Below are 18,090 nucleotides of genomic sequence, written 5' to 3'. Positions count from 1 at the left end.
CACAGGACAGAGCAGAGTTTAGGGCTTTTGTACACAGGGTCACTATGAGTTGCAAATGACTCGACGGCACATAACAACAACTGGTGGCCTGGTGGCAAGAAGATATGCTGCGCGGTTCAAATCCATCAGATTCTCCATTGGAGAAGGAGGGTCAATCTCCTTCTGTGCCAGTCAGATCTGAGTTGATGGCACACAACAAGAAAAAAGAAAGTTGATCAGTTTTTAGGAACATTTGAGGGAAGAGACATTTCAAGGAAAGGAAGTGAGGTCAACATACGCTCACTTGTTGCTGTTGACTCTGACCCACAGTGCCTCCAAGCATGTCTAGGGTAGAACTGGGCTCCACAGGGCTTTCAGTGGCTGTTGTCTTAGAAATAGATGACCAGGCTTTGCTCCCAAGATGCCTCTGGGTGACTTGAGACCCCAACCTTTTGATTAGCAGTCAAATGTGTAAACTATTTGCACCAGCCAGGAGCATTCAAAGTAAGCTGTATTTATGTCTTAAGAGCTTTAGTTAGAATGTTTCAGCAGTGGACCTAACACTTGGTCACAAGTGACCATTCTGCTAATTGCTCCTTAGACTCTGCTCTGCCGTGGACTTGGGTTGGCGTGGATAGAATCCAGCCACAGGGAGATCATCTGGAAATATCTTGTTTAGAACATGGCCCAAATGAAACATAGCGGGTAAGAATCCTTTGAAAACATTAACTGAGCACCTACTATGCTCAGGGAGCTCATCCTTGGCTACAGAGCAGTGGTCAGATTAACATGGTGCTGCCCACGTTGGGCAGGTGAGAAAGATGAGCATTAAGTAGCAACCACATGTTAAATAAACAAATGTGGATTTAAGGTTCTGTGTCAGTCTGGGGGGTTAAGGCTCTCAGAGAGTCATCTGCTTTGATTTACTCGACGTCTATGATATGATTGGCTGAGATCAGTCAATCCATTAAAAGGGAGGTTTCTTGGGGGTGAGATCTGGAGCCAATTTATGTAGCTCTTTTGGTAAAGCTCTCCATTCTGCATCCCATTCATCATCCTCAGACCTCTGGTTCTTGGAACATGAGCCAGCAGCCTGCCATCCCATTTGGATATTTTGGGATTCACCAGCTCCTGCAGCCTGACCTGGGTTTTCCAGTCCCCACAACTACACGAGTCAGGAGAAGTCTCTGCTCCGGCATCCCCATGGATCTGAGACATGCCACGCTCTACAACTGCATCAGACAGTTCTTTGAGATAACTCTCTACATTTCACTGATTTTGATCGTCTAGTGAACTCAGCCTACAACAATGTCCAACTAAAAATTCTGGAAAATGTTGCAGAGGTCAAGCACAGACTCCATGGGAGAGCGGGATAGTACACTCACACTGTGGAGTATTGTTGTTGTTGTTGTTGTTGTTGTTAGGTGTATGATTCATAGCAACCTTGTGAACAGTGGTTCTAATCCCCATCCTACTCTGTGCCAATTTCACACTTCCTGAAATGCTAACGCCCACTGCAGCAGTCACCTGGCCAATCCACCTGGTTGAGGGTCTTTCTCTCCTTCATCGACCCTCCGCCCTTCCTAGAATCATATCCTTCTCCTAGGAATAGCCCCTCCTACAACCACGTCCAAAGTATGCGAGGTCAAGCTTCATCATCCTTGCTTCCAAAGAGCACTCTGGCTGCACCCTCTCCAAGATATATTTATTTGTTCTTCTAGCAGTGCATATAATGTTCAGTCCTCTTCTCCAACACCACAGCTCAAAGGTATCATCAACTCTTCTTCTGTCCTCCCTACTCATTGTCCAGCTTCTAGTATGAAACAACAATAAATGATGATATAGAAATCATCAAACAGGTGAGCTCTGGTGGCCTAGTGGCAGGAAACTGTACTGCAATCCCAGAGGTGCGTGGTTCGAATCCACCAGATGCTCTGCTGAAGAAGGAGGAACAATCGCCTCCTGTACCAGTCAGATCAGATTTGATGGTACACACATAAAAAAAAAAAATCATCAAACACTGCATGACATGGATGAAAGAGGAAATTATGCTGAGTGACATGTCAGTCACAGAAGGGCTTTCAGGGTATAATGTCACCAGGCAAGGTTATTAGACAAGACTCATTCTTGGATAAGGTACCAAGAATGGGAAAGGAGGGAGAGAAGAGAAAACAGGAATAAATAGGTAAGGTGATTGAAGAGAAAGGCAATACAAGATAAGGGGTTGATCAGACATTATAATTAATGAATTACCTTAATTGTAATGAATGCTATAAAACAAAATGTGTATAAATGATCGAATGAAAAAAGTATGCACATATTGGACAATTAAAACAGACATGGGTGGGGAAAGAAGAACGAACTGGGGAGGAGGGTGGAGAAAACAGTGCAACAATGAATGAATGAAAACCCAAAATCTCTGTAAATGTTCATTAAAACTAATAAAATTTAATAATAATAAAAAAATTTAAAAAAAGGAAAAGTATGCACATAACAGCAACAACAATTGCTAAGTATAATAATATAAATCCTTGATTATCAAAACTTAGTATTCAATAAGGTGTCTGAAAACTTTAAATAAAACACATAAATTAGGTAGCAGGTCAAGCAGGCTTCTCTGAGGAATGGCTTTTATTGTGAAAAGAGAGTAAAGGTTATGAAAGACTTCCCTGGACCAAAATCCATAATTATTAGACAGCGCCATTGTAGTCCACAGAACCATGGCTCCCAGGACCTGCTTTGTCTCATATCAGAGTGACCATGGGTGACAAACTCTTCAGTCGGGAACGAGGTGACCCTGTGATATCCTTTCACCCATTCTCCTCCATCTTCTGTTACGATGGCCATTCAGAGTTGGGGTCACCAAATTCCAGAAGCTAACAATACGGCATACTTAGTGGGGGCCCTGCTGCCCCAGGATAGTGCCCACTTTACGCACCGTGTATAGTTTCTTACTGATGAGGCGTCTATCTCGGAGGCCTTCCAGGAAGGGAAATGGCTTGTGTATGGCATAGGCAATCTCCAGCTTCTGGTACCTGAAATGCTGAAGAAGCGCCTCCTTCAAGGACGTGGACCCAGTGAGCCCAGTGAGCATGCTGTGAAAAGAGACATGACGTGAGAAAGGGAGCAAAGACATGGGAGAACGTGGGGAGCTTCTGTCTGCATCGAAAGCCAAGTGTGCTGCCACCTTGTCATGTACCGTGAAGCTGGAACCAGCTCGGAGCTGATCCTCCAGCAGGTTTTCAGAGTAAATTGCATGGGAGGAGACTGCCAATCTTTCTTCTGAAGAACAGCTGGTGGATTTGAACTGTGTGCCTTTGGATTTGCAGAACAGCTCCTTAGCACTAGGCCACCAAAGCTTCTCCCTTAGGAGTCCCCAAAGCAGCTTCTGCCTAAAGTATTTGTGAATGTTTGAAAACAACCATGATGTTGAGAGTGATTTACAAGGAGATGCCCACATCCTGAAAGACGGCTGGCAAACAGACCAAATAGATCAAAATGCTGTTGCTGTTCATTTGGCTTCAACTCTGGGTGAACTCTTGTCTAACAGAATGACACATTGCCTGGACCTGCATCTCTTCACAACTGTTAACATGTTTGAATCCAGCCCACAAGATTCTTTTCTGTTCAGTAGGATTTCATTACTGAATGTTCAGAGGTAGACGACGTCTCGTCTTCACAGACTTCGTAGTATGTCTTCATCTGGAAGCTCCGTAGAAACCTCTCCACTTACCCAAAACACTGCAGCTTTTGATGTCTTGACTGTAATGCCAAGGGATGGTGGTAATGCCAGGCAAGATGAAGCCACCAAAAACTTTAATCTTTTCTCCATCTATCATGAGCCTATTAGTCCCGTGGTGGGGATTTTTGTCTTCTTGACATCGAGATGTATATTGAAAATTGTAGTCTTTGATCTTCTGCAGTAAGCACTTCAAGGTCTTCTCATTTTCCGCAAACAAGACTGTATTCTCTGCACAATGCAGGCCGCTGATGGGTCCTCCTCCAATCTTTAAGCCACATTCTTCTTCATATATTCCAGTCTCCCAGATTATTTGCTCACAATTAGGCAAATGTAAAACAAAAACATGAAAAATTTAGAGGATATGATTAGGAAAAGTAACACGAAAGATTTATATTCTGTACCTAGCTTGTGCCTCAAGTAGCATGTGTCTTTCACATGCTCTTTGAATTTCAATAGGCCTAGGGAGCTCTGGTAGCCTAGTGGCAAGAAGCTGCACTGCAATCCTAAAGGCACAGGGTTTGAGGCCACCAGCTGCTCTACAAGAGAAAGATGGGCAGTCTCCTCCTGTGCGACTAATTACCTTCAAAAACCCAGTGGAGTGTAAGCTATGGGTCAGTTCTGACTCTACGGTATACAACAACAATAACAACATGCTTCACAAAGGACATTCTCTGACAAATTACCAAGAAAAGGCAAACATTAACAAAAAGTTTAACCACCTAGAGATTTTTTTAAATAAAACAGTCAGACATGGATTCCATTTTTTCCAAATGCATTTTTCATCAAAGAGAAAATGAAAATGTCAATGAGTGATTAATTTCAGAGATTAGGTCCCAGTGGTGGATCAGACAAACCACGTTCTCCTTATTCCCAAAGGCTTGAGACTTGACATTTTTAAAAGTCCATAGTAAGAAAGAATAATCCACAACAGTCCTAGAAAGACATCGTCAGGAGGTTGACAGATTGTGAGAAAGTCCTGGAAGACGGAGAGCAAAGGGGTGAGAGATTGACCCTCAGAGCTAGACCAGGGTAAGATGGTGCAGGATGAGAGGAGAAAAGGTGAGCTCGGCACGTGCGCCAAAGTGGAAGAAGCCCAGGGTTAAATTTGGAATGACTGCTTACACAACCACATTTAAATCACAACACTTGCCAGCCTCCTTATTCTTCATCTGTTCATATCCAGTAGTGATATTTTGGTCCCAGGGTAAAGCCTGCAAATCCTTGAAAACCTCTTCCTGTCTGGAACAGCCTCGGGATGGGGGTGTAGTGTTCTAAGAAAAGGCACTGCAGAGATTCCTTAGAAAACGAAACACAGAATTACCAATGGACCAGAATTCCACTCCCAAAAGGACCAGGGACTCCAGCAGGAACTTGAACACCAGCATATATCACAGCCTTATTCACAGCAGCCAGAAGGGAAGAGCAACCTCAGTGCCTTTCAACAGACTGATGAACAAACCATGAGCCATCTAGAATATCTTTCAGCTGTTAGAATAACTCTTGATACATGCATGCTACAGTACTGAAGTGAAATAAGTCAGGCATAAGCAGAGAAATATTTTGATTCCACTTATATGTTCTAGAAAAGGCATATGAACAGAATGTAGATTCTTGGTTACCAGGACCAGAGAGGAGGAGGGAATGGGGACGGACTTCTTACAAGGTACAGAGTTTCTGTGTGGAGTGATGAAAGTTTAGGAAGTAAATAGTGACAATCGTTGTGTAACATTGTGAATATAATAAATGCCATTAAAATGTACATGCAAAAATGATTCTATTTGAAATCTCACACTTTTGGGGGGGAGGAGAAAGCTGTAATAAAAACAAAGAGAAGAAAGTACTGTGAAACTTCAGGGCACACAGACCTCGAACAGGAAATGTAGGGGCAGGAAATGTGCCTATCGTCACGCCCCGCCTGCCTGGGGTAGTGCTATGTACCCTGCCATCTCCACTTTGAGGACTGCAGAGAGGACCCACCTTACCAGAATGTCCCAACTGTCTGTACCCAAAAGATCTATGTATTTCAAGGTATCCAGGTACCAGGACATTCTCTTTATTTCAATCACTTCCAACTCAAAGGCCATTCTTTCAATTATGAAGGTAGTAAATAATGGTAGTATTAGTGATATTGTGACTCTGTTTGCCATGAAGACACAGATAGTTTGATAATTCCTTGCAACTAGGTGCCATCAAGTCAGCTAAACCTCAGTGATGCTGCGAATAACAGACTGAAGACATGACCTGTCTATCCTGCAGCTTCTTCACCATCTCCACGCACAAGCCCATCGTGTTGTCGTCATTGTGTTAACTCATCTCCTTAAGAGTCTTCCTCCTTCCTCCGCCCCTGTACTCTTCTCAGCACGATGTCTATTCCCAAGGAGTAGTGCCTTCCAGCAACATGCCTAAAGCAAGTGAGGCGAAGTTGGAAAGAGCACACTGGTTGCACTTCCTTGAAGAAAGGCTTGTTTGTTCTTTTGACAATGTGTGGAATATGCAATACATTTTGCCAACATTACAATTCAAAGTTAAGAACTTTTCTTCAGGCTTCCATATTCATTGTCCAACTTCCACATGCTTAGGAAGCAACTAAAATACCATAGCTTGGTTCAGGCGCACTTTAGTTTTCAAACCAACACTCTTCCGTGGATATCTTTGTAGACAGATATTTTTAAACAGCCTTTATGCTCATCATCACCTTGAAATGATGAACATTATTAGACCTGGTTATTTGATATGCTAACCAAGAAGTATGTTTTATAACTGTATCTCATTATAATGCTTTGCTGTTGTACCACAAAGTCAGAACTGACCCATAGCTGGCCCTCCAGAGGGTTTTCAGAGGCAGTTAATTACATGGGAGGAGATTGCCCATCCTCCTGTGGAACAACTGGTGGCCTAGAACCATATGCCTTTGGGATTGCAGCACAGCTTCTTGCCACTAGGCCGCCAGAGCTCCCTAATATATTGCTTTACTATGTGTTTTTATTTTATACATTTACAGCATCTTTTCCCTTGCGAGCAGCCATCTAAGGTAAAACAATTATGGTTTCTCTGAGTTTGAAAACAAAGATGGAAGAAAGCCAAAAGTGGGTAGAAACCATCAGTCTGAATGACTAATGGACCATGTGATCCTCCACCTCTCTGACACTGAGACCAGAAGAACTAGATGGTGCCCAGCGACTACTGCTGAGCACTTAACAGGGACCACAGCAGAAGGCCCTGGACAGAGTGGAAATAAATGTGGAATAAAACTCAAAACCATCAAAATGGTCAGTCTCACTGGTCCGATAAAGCTGAGTGGAAGTCCTGAGATCATATCCTTACTTATCTTTCAAAACTTGACCAAAACTCACTCCTACGACTCAACTTTCAGCAAAAAAAGAAGACTGACCTTCTTGACTATTGTTCAAAGGGAACACTAACATCAGACAGGCACTCACTCCTTAGAATAAGCAATGACTGACATCAAGTTAGCCAAGGATAAGCTCGGAAGGCAGGAAGGGATAGGATAGAAGGACTGATGGACATGAGGTCCCAGGGAAGACATGGGAAAAGTGTGATTAAATTATGATGTTGTCATTAATGTTATAATGCAAAATGTACATGAATGATGAATGGAAAATCTATTTACTCTGTAAACTTTCACTCAAATGACAATAAGAAGGGGAGGGAGGAAGATGACTTTTCTAAGCGATCCATAACATTTAACACAATGTAGGTTAAGAACCCTTCTTAAAGCAGGAGTGGGAACGCCTGAAACCCTGTCACCGCTTGTCTTCAGGATATTCTTCTGGAAAAGAGACTTGGGCCACCCCTCCAAACCCACGTTGGCTGTCTACACAGATCAGTTTAGATGCTTTTCATACATACAGAAGCACAACAAGGGTCTACAGACCTTGGAGGAGGAGCAAGGCAGAGCACGGAGGTCCAACAGAGCCCGGCAAAACGGAACTCCTTAATGGGCAGAGGGGATATCCCTTTATGGGCATTCTAGGAACCCAGGCAAGAACCTCTCTCTTCCTTTCAACCTATCCAAGGGTATACGAGATGTTCTCAGAGGAACATCAGTTCAACTTCAAAGGAAGATGCAATATAGGATAGTAGAAAGAACATTTTAGAAAAAAAGAGTAGTAACAATTTATAGGACAGGCTTGCAAGGGGTCTGAAACCTGCGCTTGAAAAGTTAGGTCAAGAACAGATTTTGGAATTACTGCTTTTAAGCCACAGTCTGAAGATGCCTGGCAATGCCTTGGCTGTAGATTCTAAAGCTGTTCTGGAAGCACACAATGTCTATTTAAGAAATCTAGAATTAGAAAGATGGAAAAGATAGGATAATAAAGGAAGATTTGTCCTATTGATAGGGTGGTATTAATAAGTCCAGAATATTCTCTCTCTCTCTCTCTCTCTCTCTATATATATATATATATATATATATATGTTATAAAACTATAGTTCTTTTTCTTCAGCCTGCAAAACTAGTTACTTAGCCTCCCCGTCAAATGGGAAAACACACCTATCCAAGTGGAAAGAAGGCAGAAGATGCAACCATTAATCACTGATCAATGACTAAGTCAAATGCACAATAAATGTGTGAAAACCTGTTACATCTCAGTAGTCAGAAAAGTGCAGGGACGATTTGATAACATGCTTTGTCGATCTGCTGATGTTGTTTGCATTGTTTAAACACAAACAGGTCTCAACGTGGGCTAATTTAGAAAATCTGTGTCAAATGCACTAACGTGTGTCTTCTCAGAGCCAAATGTCCACTTCTGGGAGTTTATTTCAAGGAAGTAACTGTGAATGTGCTTACAGAGTAAATACACAAGCACACAGCACACCAGGGAAGAGATCACACCTGCTCTCCTGTTTTCTCGTCCACCCTTCCTCACTCTCTGCACCTGAGGCCCATCTGGTAAATCGTGAGCTGCCCCTGGTGGGCCCGGATCAAGATCAACAAGCAAGGACGAGGGTGGAGGACAGGGGTGCCCCCTCAGGAGCAGAGGAGTGTGCCTGCCTCCCCTGTCGTTTTAGGGGTTCTCTGGTCCACGTGGACACACAGGGACCCTGTCAGCCCTTCCATCTCTTTAGCAAACACTCTCTGACAGAGAGGTGAGTGTCCACAGCTGACACCCCCGCCCCCACAGTAGCTCCCAAGTGGGCGCTGCAACCTCCAGCTGAGGCCGGACAGGGCAGGGCCCACACCCACCTGAGCCGGGTGCTGCTGTGAGCCGGGAACCAGGGCAGGTGGGAGGCCAGGAAGAGGATCTGTGGGGCCAGAAGACAGGGGGCCAGCGGGGAAAGGAAAGCGAAAGTATCCGCCTCTGAGACGGGAAGCTGGGGGCAGGGCCCTGGTTCCGCCTGGGGCCTCCAGAGGCTCCTGCACGATGACAGCAGGGGACACCTGGGCCAGCCTGTAGGGGGGAGGAGGGGCACAGCGGAGCCCTCTGCCCACCACCTCTATTTCCCCACATCCCTTGATGTGCTGGAGGGTGCCAGCGTGGGAGTGAGGGGTGGGTGGGGATGGCCACACACCTGGATACATTTACTGAAAAGTGAAATGTGCTAAAGTTAGTGTTCTTTGTATCTCACCACCCGCTAGTATTTGAGGGGGTGAAGTGAGGTGACTGTAAATAAGGAAACAGATGTACATGCTGTGGCAATTTAGCAAAACAAGTAAAAAAGGCTTATGAAGGTAACACAAAGGAGCCGGTTGAGGAAGGAGATAAGACTTAAAAGAGAAATGAGGGGGGATACACTCCTGGACAGTCAAGGTGGACCCAACCTTTTTTCCTGAGACTGGTCATACCCTTGCCCCACCTAGGGACCAGTGGGATTGGGTGGGGTACTTCCTTTCCTGTTTCCTCTGAGAAGAGAGGGAGGCAGGAGGGGAGGGGATGAGGGAGAGCCGAGAGAGACCCACCAGATAGCAATTCTATCACTTCACAAAAAACACTGGCTTCTGAAACTCACAGAAAGACCCAGAAGTGTTGTGAGGCACCTAAAACACACTTCTAATATGTGAGGTGGAAAGTGTTGCAAAAGTAAATGGAAATAAAAGGGCAATGGAGACTGAACAGGAGCTGAAGTCCTGCAGAGAGGCGAGGGCACCTGTAAGCAGAAGAGCAGGTGGAGCCAGAGAGTGTTCTGCAGCCCAGGCCAGGCAGAGGCAGGCCCACCAGCCCCAGGACAGGGCTCCAGGGCAGACGCAAGACACCAGTCGCTGACTCCAGGCCAGGAAGGGCCCCTCCTGCTACATGCAACCTTTAAAGATGGCAGTGGTACAAATGGTGGAGGGACAGCACAGGAGGGGAAGGCTCTCTATGAGGTGGATTGATTCGGTGACTGGGGTAATCGGGATGGGTGTGTCAGAGGCAGTGCGATTGGCACAGGATAGAACAGGGTTTAGGGCTGCTGTACTATAAGTCGCAAGCGACTCGACGGCACATAACAACAACAACAACTCAGTTGCTAACTGAGTTTATAGGTTTGAGTCCAACCAAGGCATCTAATAAACGCCTGGCAGTCTACTTCCAAAAATCAATTGTTGAAAAGTCTATGAAATTCTTTACTCTTAGACACAAGTTGTCATGAGTTAGAGTAAGCTTGATGGCGGCTGGTTTTAATGCGTGTTGGCAGATGAGGTAAATGAGCTTCCTAAAACACATTTATTTAACTTTAAATCAGTAATTATCAAATGTCTTTGACATGTGGATTCCTGTTGGAAACGTAGTTCTAGGACCCGGGGAGCCTCGAGACCAGACAAGCTAGCAGAGCATCTCTTCTGAACAATGACAAGAGGGAGGGCCTGTCTGACAGGTCTCAGAGTGGGGGATGCCCAGAACACAGAGGTCACAAACAAGTCAACAGGGGTATAGAAGGCAGAGCGCAGGAGTGAGGACGGCTCAGTGCTCGGGCACACCTTTCTGTGCTGCACTGCAGAACAGAGGTTTTCCAGAAGCAAAACTGTTTTGCAAAGGAAGACATGGAGGGACATCACAACATGACTAACTGGATAAAATAATTTGGGGCTTACCAAGATTTAGGTGAGAAGAGACTTTATGATTATTCATGAAGGAGGGTGAGGAATTTCTGGAAATATCCCGTATAGGGGGGATAATGATAAGGCTGTGCTCGTCTGACTCTCCCAGATGAATGCTGCCGCAGAGCCTTCTGGTTCAAGACACTTCACTTATTATGGGATGGTGCATATGTACTGTGTAGTAAGGTCCTGTGGTTCGACTCTCCTGTCGGCTAGATAGCTTTACTTCCTGTTTGGAAAGGTCAGCTCTCAGTTATGACTAGTGAAGCACGCTCCAGGATAATTGACAGTGGTTTAGATTCAGACCAGGTTTTCAGGCAAATCTGAGAAAAACATCTTACAGCAAGGGAAGGTTGGCAATCACCAGATCTCACAGAATAGCATAGTTTTTAAGGCAATTATAGGGTATCAGGAGGGGCTGAGATGTGAGATTCCAAGGTAAGCCTTAGTTCCTTGTCCCAAGACCAATTTATTTGTTGCAAATACCTCTTTCAACAACAGCAACAATGACTAAACACCTGAACATCAACAGATGGAATTAACAGGATTCAAATTGGCTACATCTGTGGAAAGAGGTGGTGGAAAAGCTCCAACTCAGCAGTCAGAACCAGGCCAGGGGCCGACTGTGGAACAGACCATCTGTTCTATATAAGCTCGAATTGAAGCTGGAGAAAATGAAAACAAGTTCACAAGAGCCAGACTTTGACCTTGAGTTTATCTCACCTGAATTTAAAAATCATTTCAAGACGGATGGGATGCATTGAATACTAAAAACTAAAGACCAGGCAAGTTGTGGGATGACATCAAAGATATACATGAAGAAAGCAAAAGGTCATTAAAAAGGTAATGCACTCACATTCATGTTTATTGCTGCGTTATTCACAAAAGCAAAGAGATGGAAGCAACCTATGCGCCCATCAAATGAATGGATAGAAAAATGATGGTATATTCTGATGCAGTCACTCTAGAAGGCAGTGTGGTGCTTTCTCAAAAAGTTGGAAATAGAAATACCATTTGACCCAGCAATTCCACTACTGGGAATAGACTCTAGAGAAACCAGAACTGCCACCCAAACAGATAAATGCACATTCATGTTTATTGTTCCGTTATTCACAAGAGCAAAAAGATAGAAGCAACCCAAGTGCCCAACACTAAATTAATGGATAGAGAAGCTGTGGTATATTGACACATGGAATACTACATAGCATTGAAACTCAAGGAACTCATGCAATATTATACAAAATGGGTGACCCTGGAGGACATTATGCTGAGCGAAATATCTTAGTCACAAAAGGAGAAACTTTGCATAATGCCACTGTTATAAAACAGGACTGGCATGGGGTTTGGGAAGAAACTAAGAGGGGAGAAATAACGAACACTGCATTGAAATAGATGAGAGAAAGAATTGTCTGAAAGAAATGTTGTTGTTGATTGTTGATTGCCTTTGAGTCGAGCGTGACTCACAGCGACCCTATGAACAAAAGGCCTGAAGCCCCCCTACAACCAAGGACATTTATCAAAGTTCATAGAGTTTCAGAGGCATGTTGCTTTGGAAGTGGATGCCTCTCCTGATTAGAGATGGATTGATACAGTAACTGGGACCATGGAGGTTGGTGTGTCAGAATTAATGGGACTGGTTCCGGACAGGGAAGTGTTCAGAGCTGCTGTACATAGGGTCACTATACATCACAGGCAACTCAATGGCACATAACAACAATAACATCCTATGACAGGTTTGGAAGCAGGAGTGGCATCCACTTCCTAAATAACATGCCTCCGGAAACTCTGTGAACTTTGATAAATGTCGATAGTTGTAGAGGGGCTTCAGGCCTTTTGTTCATAAGGTGGCTGTGAGTCATGCTCGACTTGAAGACAATCAACAACAACAGTCCAGAATAAGAGGTGCATAGCAAAGTGGACTGGGTGGGCAAAGGGAGGAAATTGTGCAACAAAAAAAAGAATCTTTTTAAGAGAAAAGCAAACTGAGAGGGGCGGGGTAGGGAGGAAAATGTGTAACAATGAATAAATGGAAATCCAAGTTTTCTGTAAACTTCCGTTAAAATATCAATTAGAAAAAGAAAAACTATGGTACATTCACACAATGGAATATTCCGCAGCAGTGTAAAACAGTGAACTCAAAACATTACACAGCATGGGGGAGCCTGAAGGACATTATTCTGAGTAAAATATCTCAGTCACAAAAAGGACAAATACTGCATAATACTGCTGTAATAAAACAACATACTGGGATTCGGTGCTTCGGGAGAGCATGGTAAAGAGTGGATAGACAACGAACACTGCATTAGGTCAGATGAGAAGAAGAACTGTCTGAAAGGAATATAAGATTAGACATTATAACAACAATCTGGAACTAGGGGATGCGTTACAGGGAGGACTGGGAGGGGGGAAGGAAGAGGGGAAGAAAATGTGAATCAATGAAAAAAATTAAAATATTTTCTATGTTTAAAAAAACATGAAAAGGAGGGAAAAGGAAATCAAAAGGCATGTTGCACTGGGAACATCTGTTGTCTAGGACCTCTCCAAAGTGCTGGTAATCAGTAATATCAGTTTAAAGACTAAGGTCCACCTGATCCAAGCTGTTGGACGGATCTACTACCAGCCTGTGTGTCCAGGAACCATGGCAGGGATGTCTCTGCTGAGCTGTTAAATTTTGAAGAAGGCCACACTTATTCAACTTTTTTTGCTAAGCAGAGTCACAGATTGCACCGTGAAGGTGACTTAGAAGGGTGATCTTGGTTCTACATCCTGAAACTCTCTTCTTTGCTCATCAGTTTTATACCTGTCAGCTAATCACCTCACCCCACCCCCACCCCAGATTCCTTATCTGCAAAGCAAAAGGGTGAATTAAAACATATTGATGTCTCATTTAATAAAATTCTAATAATTTTTTTTTTAAATGTAGTCGTGATTGAGTTGATTTTGACTCAGGGTGGCCCCACATGTGCCTACATAGCTCACTGCTTTCCCCAGCTGGCCTTTAGGAAGCAGCCTTCCAAGGTGCCTCTAGGTGGGTTCGGACCTACAACCTTTGAGTTAGCAGCCCAGCACTTAACTCTGCATCAGAAAGTCATCTCAAATTTGCCTCTAACAGTCCACCTAGCTCAACACTAGTTATTAGGTTTCCAGTCACCCTCAGTCCTGTGCTATTTGCTGATTATTCTAAAGACATATACAAAGTGGAAGTAAAGGATAAATCAATAAAATAGAACAGAAATGGAAGGCTGACTGGCTTTGTTGTTACTGTTGTTATTTACCAGCAAGTCGCCTGCTCCTCAGTGGCCCTGTGTACAGCCGCTCTGAACCCTGCCTTATCCTGAGCCAGTCTCACTGACTCCAACGCACCTACCCCCATTTCCCCATCAATCATGCCAAACCATCTCATCCAGGGTCTTCCTCTCCTGTGCCATCTCTCCGCCCTTCCACGCCTCATATCCTTCTCCAACGACTGGTCTCTCCTGGTCATGTACTTAAAGTGTGTGAGATAGAGCTTCAAAATCCCAGCCCCCGAGGAGAAACTTGGCTCTGTTAGGCTGAAGCAATGTCATTTTACTTTTCCTTTGCTCACTGGAGGGGGCCTGAGTGGGGAGTCAAAACACTGTCTATCGTTCTCTCTAACTAACTACAACAAAACACACTAGCTGGAAAGCGTCTTTCCAAATAATGACCACAACTGTGGGCTTGTAGTGCAAGAATCAGTGGAGTCAAAGGGACTGGGAATTAAGAGAGCTTTACTGAAGCCAGATTTCTCTACAAAAGTGTTTTGTGTGAGATTTGGGAAACTGAACTTCGGAAGATTGGTTAAGGCAGGTGGTTCAAATCCACCCAAAGGTAGGTGGTTCAAATCCACCCAAAGGTAGGTGGTTCAAATCCACCCAAAGGTAGGTGGTTCAAATCCACCAGCTGCCCTGGAGCAGAAAGATGAGCAATTTCCTTCTGTGCGATTTACAGCTTCTGAAAACTCGCTGGAGGGTCAGTGGTGACTGGGTTAGAACTCGATGGCACATATCAATAACAAGAACATTCATATTTTCTTCTTTACCTCCTGATTGGCTTCCTTTTCGTTTTGGATTTAAATGGACCTCAGGTCTGCTTACATTGGGGCAGTTGTATTGATGGAGATGGTGTGAGAATTTGGAAGTTGATATGTAGCTATGTCTCAAATCTATCTTGTGGTAAAAGGATTATTTATTTATTTTTACTTTTCTACCCATTGCCTTAGGCCTGTCCACAGGGCCAGGTGGGAATAAGTAAGTAAAATAAATCTTTCATTTCCCCTGGGGTGTGGTCTCCAGCTGCCTCATTGTTCACCACTGATCACTGTCTGCTATATCATTGACAGCTGTGAGGCCAACATAAGAGAGGGAGCTTGCCAAAGTGTGGAGAGATTGGTTAAGCCTGACAGAGACGTGAAGACAGAGCCAGAGTTTAAGGTTTTGCGTGACAAACAATTGAAAGAAGAGCTGACTGCTGCTACTATGCACCAAAGCTTACTGGATGATTGAGGAAACCAGACGTGTCTTGCATTTGTGTTGCTGGACTGAACCTGGACTTTTACATACCGACTAACAAGCTATCTGAACAAATTGAGAAACTGTCTCTTGTTGTTAATCTGGTGTGGGACAAAATCTGGACTTTCATTGTGTGATATCCCTTACCTCCTCCACCCTCAAATCTATTTCCCTCTACAAATGTAAGTAGAAAAAAGACATTCCATAAAGTCTGCTGGTTATTTGCAATGAACCAAGAATCAAACTCAGTGATTAGTGGAAGAAGGTGCAGGAGTGTGGGGGGCCATGTCTAACTTTATAGGGATCAGTTTTACCCTGTGGATGTTTTTGATGGGGCCAGTTCCCTTTGGGAATTAGTAGAAGTTAGACTTTGTCTTCCTTGTGCTGTCTGTGCTCCTTTTACACACCTTCAAGAATAAAGATATTGATTATTGTTACGGCAGGAGTCAGAACAAAGGTAGCATAGTGGAGTGGACTTGGGGGGGATTGAATAACAATTAAATAATTTTTTTCTTTTACTTTTCAAAAAGAAAAGCTAATTGGGGGGAGGGGTGGACAGGGAGAAAAAGGCAACAATGAATGAATGGGAAGCCAAAGTCTCTGTAAATTTTCATTAAAAAAAGAAAAGAAAGGTTTTGAATTGCTAGAGATTTGTGGAATCAAGCGTCTGAAAGACCTCTTTGTGTTTATAGGAATGACATCAATGGGGAAGGAGGGTCATGTGTAGTTATAAAATGAGACAGAATGAAGGAATCTTCTTTTTCAGGTTCAAGAAAGTATGAAGTTGTGGATTTTCACTCACTTATTAAAAAAGAAGAAATTGGAACAAGGTACATTTAATTATTTTATGTCATTTATGACTTTTTTTTTCTTAAGAAATAATAAAGATGATGGAATTTCCTACCATGTGAATTATACAGTAAAGAATGAACGAGAGTCCCAGTTTGGTGTGGGAAAATGAGCAAGGTAACCATCTAATTATTACATGGCATTTGACAGGCTCCAACTCACAACAACTGTAAACATAGCAAAACAAGATGCTTTTCCCTGCACTATCACCTCAGGGGAACTCTGGGGGTCTGGTGGTAAGAGGTTATGCTGCAATCCCAAAGACACGTGATTCAAATGCAGCAGCTGTTCCACGGGAGAAGGATAGGCATTCTCTCTCATGTCATTAACTGCCTCTGAAAACCCACTAAAGGGTCAGCTCTGACTTGACATTACAACCAATAATAATTTTTTAAAAAGTGGTTATGTTTGAGACCATTGTTGCAATCACTGGGTCAGTCTTTTTGTAAAGTTATTTTTTTTAATTGTGCATTGTGCTTTGAGTGAAAATTCAGAGAGATTAGTCTACCATTCAGTCATTGCTGCAGGTCGTGTTTTGTGGCATTACAGTCCACATGTTGTAACAGCACTCTTTCCTCTCATCCCTGTGTCCTAGCCCTGACTCTGGGCTTTCCCTCTACACAAATACTGCCTTTGTGATTTTGGTTGATTGATTTTTCTAAGGAGTGAGTATCTTTAGACATGTCTACTATTTGGCTGAATGTTGAGTCAGAAGGATGAGTTTCGTTCCAGGCTCAAGGGTTACTCCAGGCCCTGGTTTTGGGGTCCCATCACAGTCTCCAGTCTTTATTAGATGAACAATGTTGTGGTTTTGAGTGTTGTTCCACCTTTCCAAGCATGAGGTCCTCCAGTGGTTGGATCCTCCTAACAACATGCCCGAAGTGTGTGAGCTCAAGTGTCACCTTCCTTGCCCCCAAGCAGCCCCCTGGCTTCACTTTCTTCGAGACAGACCTGTGCGCTCTTTTGGCAATCCGTAGGATTTTCAGTACCCTTCTCCAACACCACAACTCAAAGGGATTGAGCCTTCTTTTGTTGTCTTTCGTCATTGTCAACTATCAGAAGCATAGAGAGCAATTGAAAAGACCATGGCTTGGTTCCCACTCTTTGAAAAGGTAGTCTTAAGAGGAAAGTTTCAAAATTTGGGGGGAAAAAAATCATACCTATTAGGTGTTCACTGTCACTTGGAAACGTTCTTGGGGATGGTTGGAAAACAAAAGAGAAGCAAAGAAATACCAATCTTTAGATGGAAAGTGTCACCCAGTTTATGTTGACAGTTTTCACTGATGTATCTTCTGTCTGCTCCAGGTTCCCACCACCTGTTCTGGGGACTTTACATAATCAGACTCCATAAATGAGAATCAGAAAACTTGAATATGCTAAGACTGACTGTCTCAGTCTGAATAGAAGGGATCTCAGAATGTCTGAGCATAACATTCCTCATGTAAATAAGGGCTATTAACTTTTAAATATCTTCCTCATAATAGGACAGGGTTCAGATCTGTTGTTCATAGTGTTGCTATGGGTTGTACTCGACTCGACAGCACCTAACAACAATGATAAATGTAGCTACAAGAATTAATTTACATAACTAATGAGAAATTGTTTGAATTTCTAAGTTCTAAAGGTTTGCAAAAATATTTGTTGTTGTTGTTATGTGCCATTGAGTCGCTTGCAACTCATAGCGACCCTATGTACAACAGCCCTAAACTCTGCTCTGTCCTGTGGCAATCACACCGCCTCTGACACACCCATCCCGATTACCCGTCACTGGATCAATCCACCTCATAGAGGGCCTTCCCTTCCTGGGCTGTTCCTCCACCCTTCCAAGCATGATATCCCTCTCCAAGGACTGGTCCCTCCTTACAACATGTCCAAAGTATGTTAAACAAAGCCTCAGAATCCTTGCCTCCAAGGAGCCACCTGGTTTAACCCTCTCCAGGATGAATCTGTTT

The 18,090-nt window shown here is 43.6% G+C and overlaps 1 protein-coding gene across 1 annotated transcript in view; it reads right to left on the bottom strand.

The window, feature by feature from the left end:
- Positions 1-18,090, bottom strand: part of LOC102848410 (sp110 nuclear body protein-like) — a 70,832-nt gene that overhangs the window by 25,677 nt on the left and 27,065 nt on the right. The window contains exons 2-4 of the mRNA XM_006890332.1: positions 9,069-9,132; positions 8,928-8,986; positions 2,918-3,074 (exon numbers count right to left, since the gene is read on the bottom strand). Coding sequence (XP_006890394.1) covers positions 2,918-3,074; positions 8,928-8,986; positions 9,069-9,132 — 280 coding nt within the window. The remainder of the gene's footprint in view (positions 1-2,917; positions 3,075-8,927; positions 8,987-9,068; positions 9,133-18,090) is intronic.

This window comes from Elephantulus edwardii, unplaced genomic scaffold (assembly GCF_000299155.1).
Source record: "Elephantulus edwardii isolate Elephantulus edwardi_28Jun2011 unplaced genomic scaffold, EleEdw1.0 scaffold00087, whole genome shotgun sequence".
NCBI lineage: Eukaryota > Metazoa > Chordata > Mammalia > Macroscelidea > Macroscelididae > Elephantulus > Elephantulus edwardii.
The sequence above is the reverse complement of the archived record's forward strand: the minus strand, read 5'-3'. Positions and strand labels throughout refer to the sequence as shown.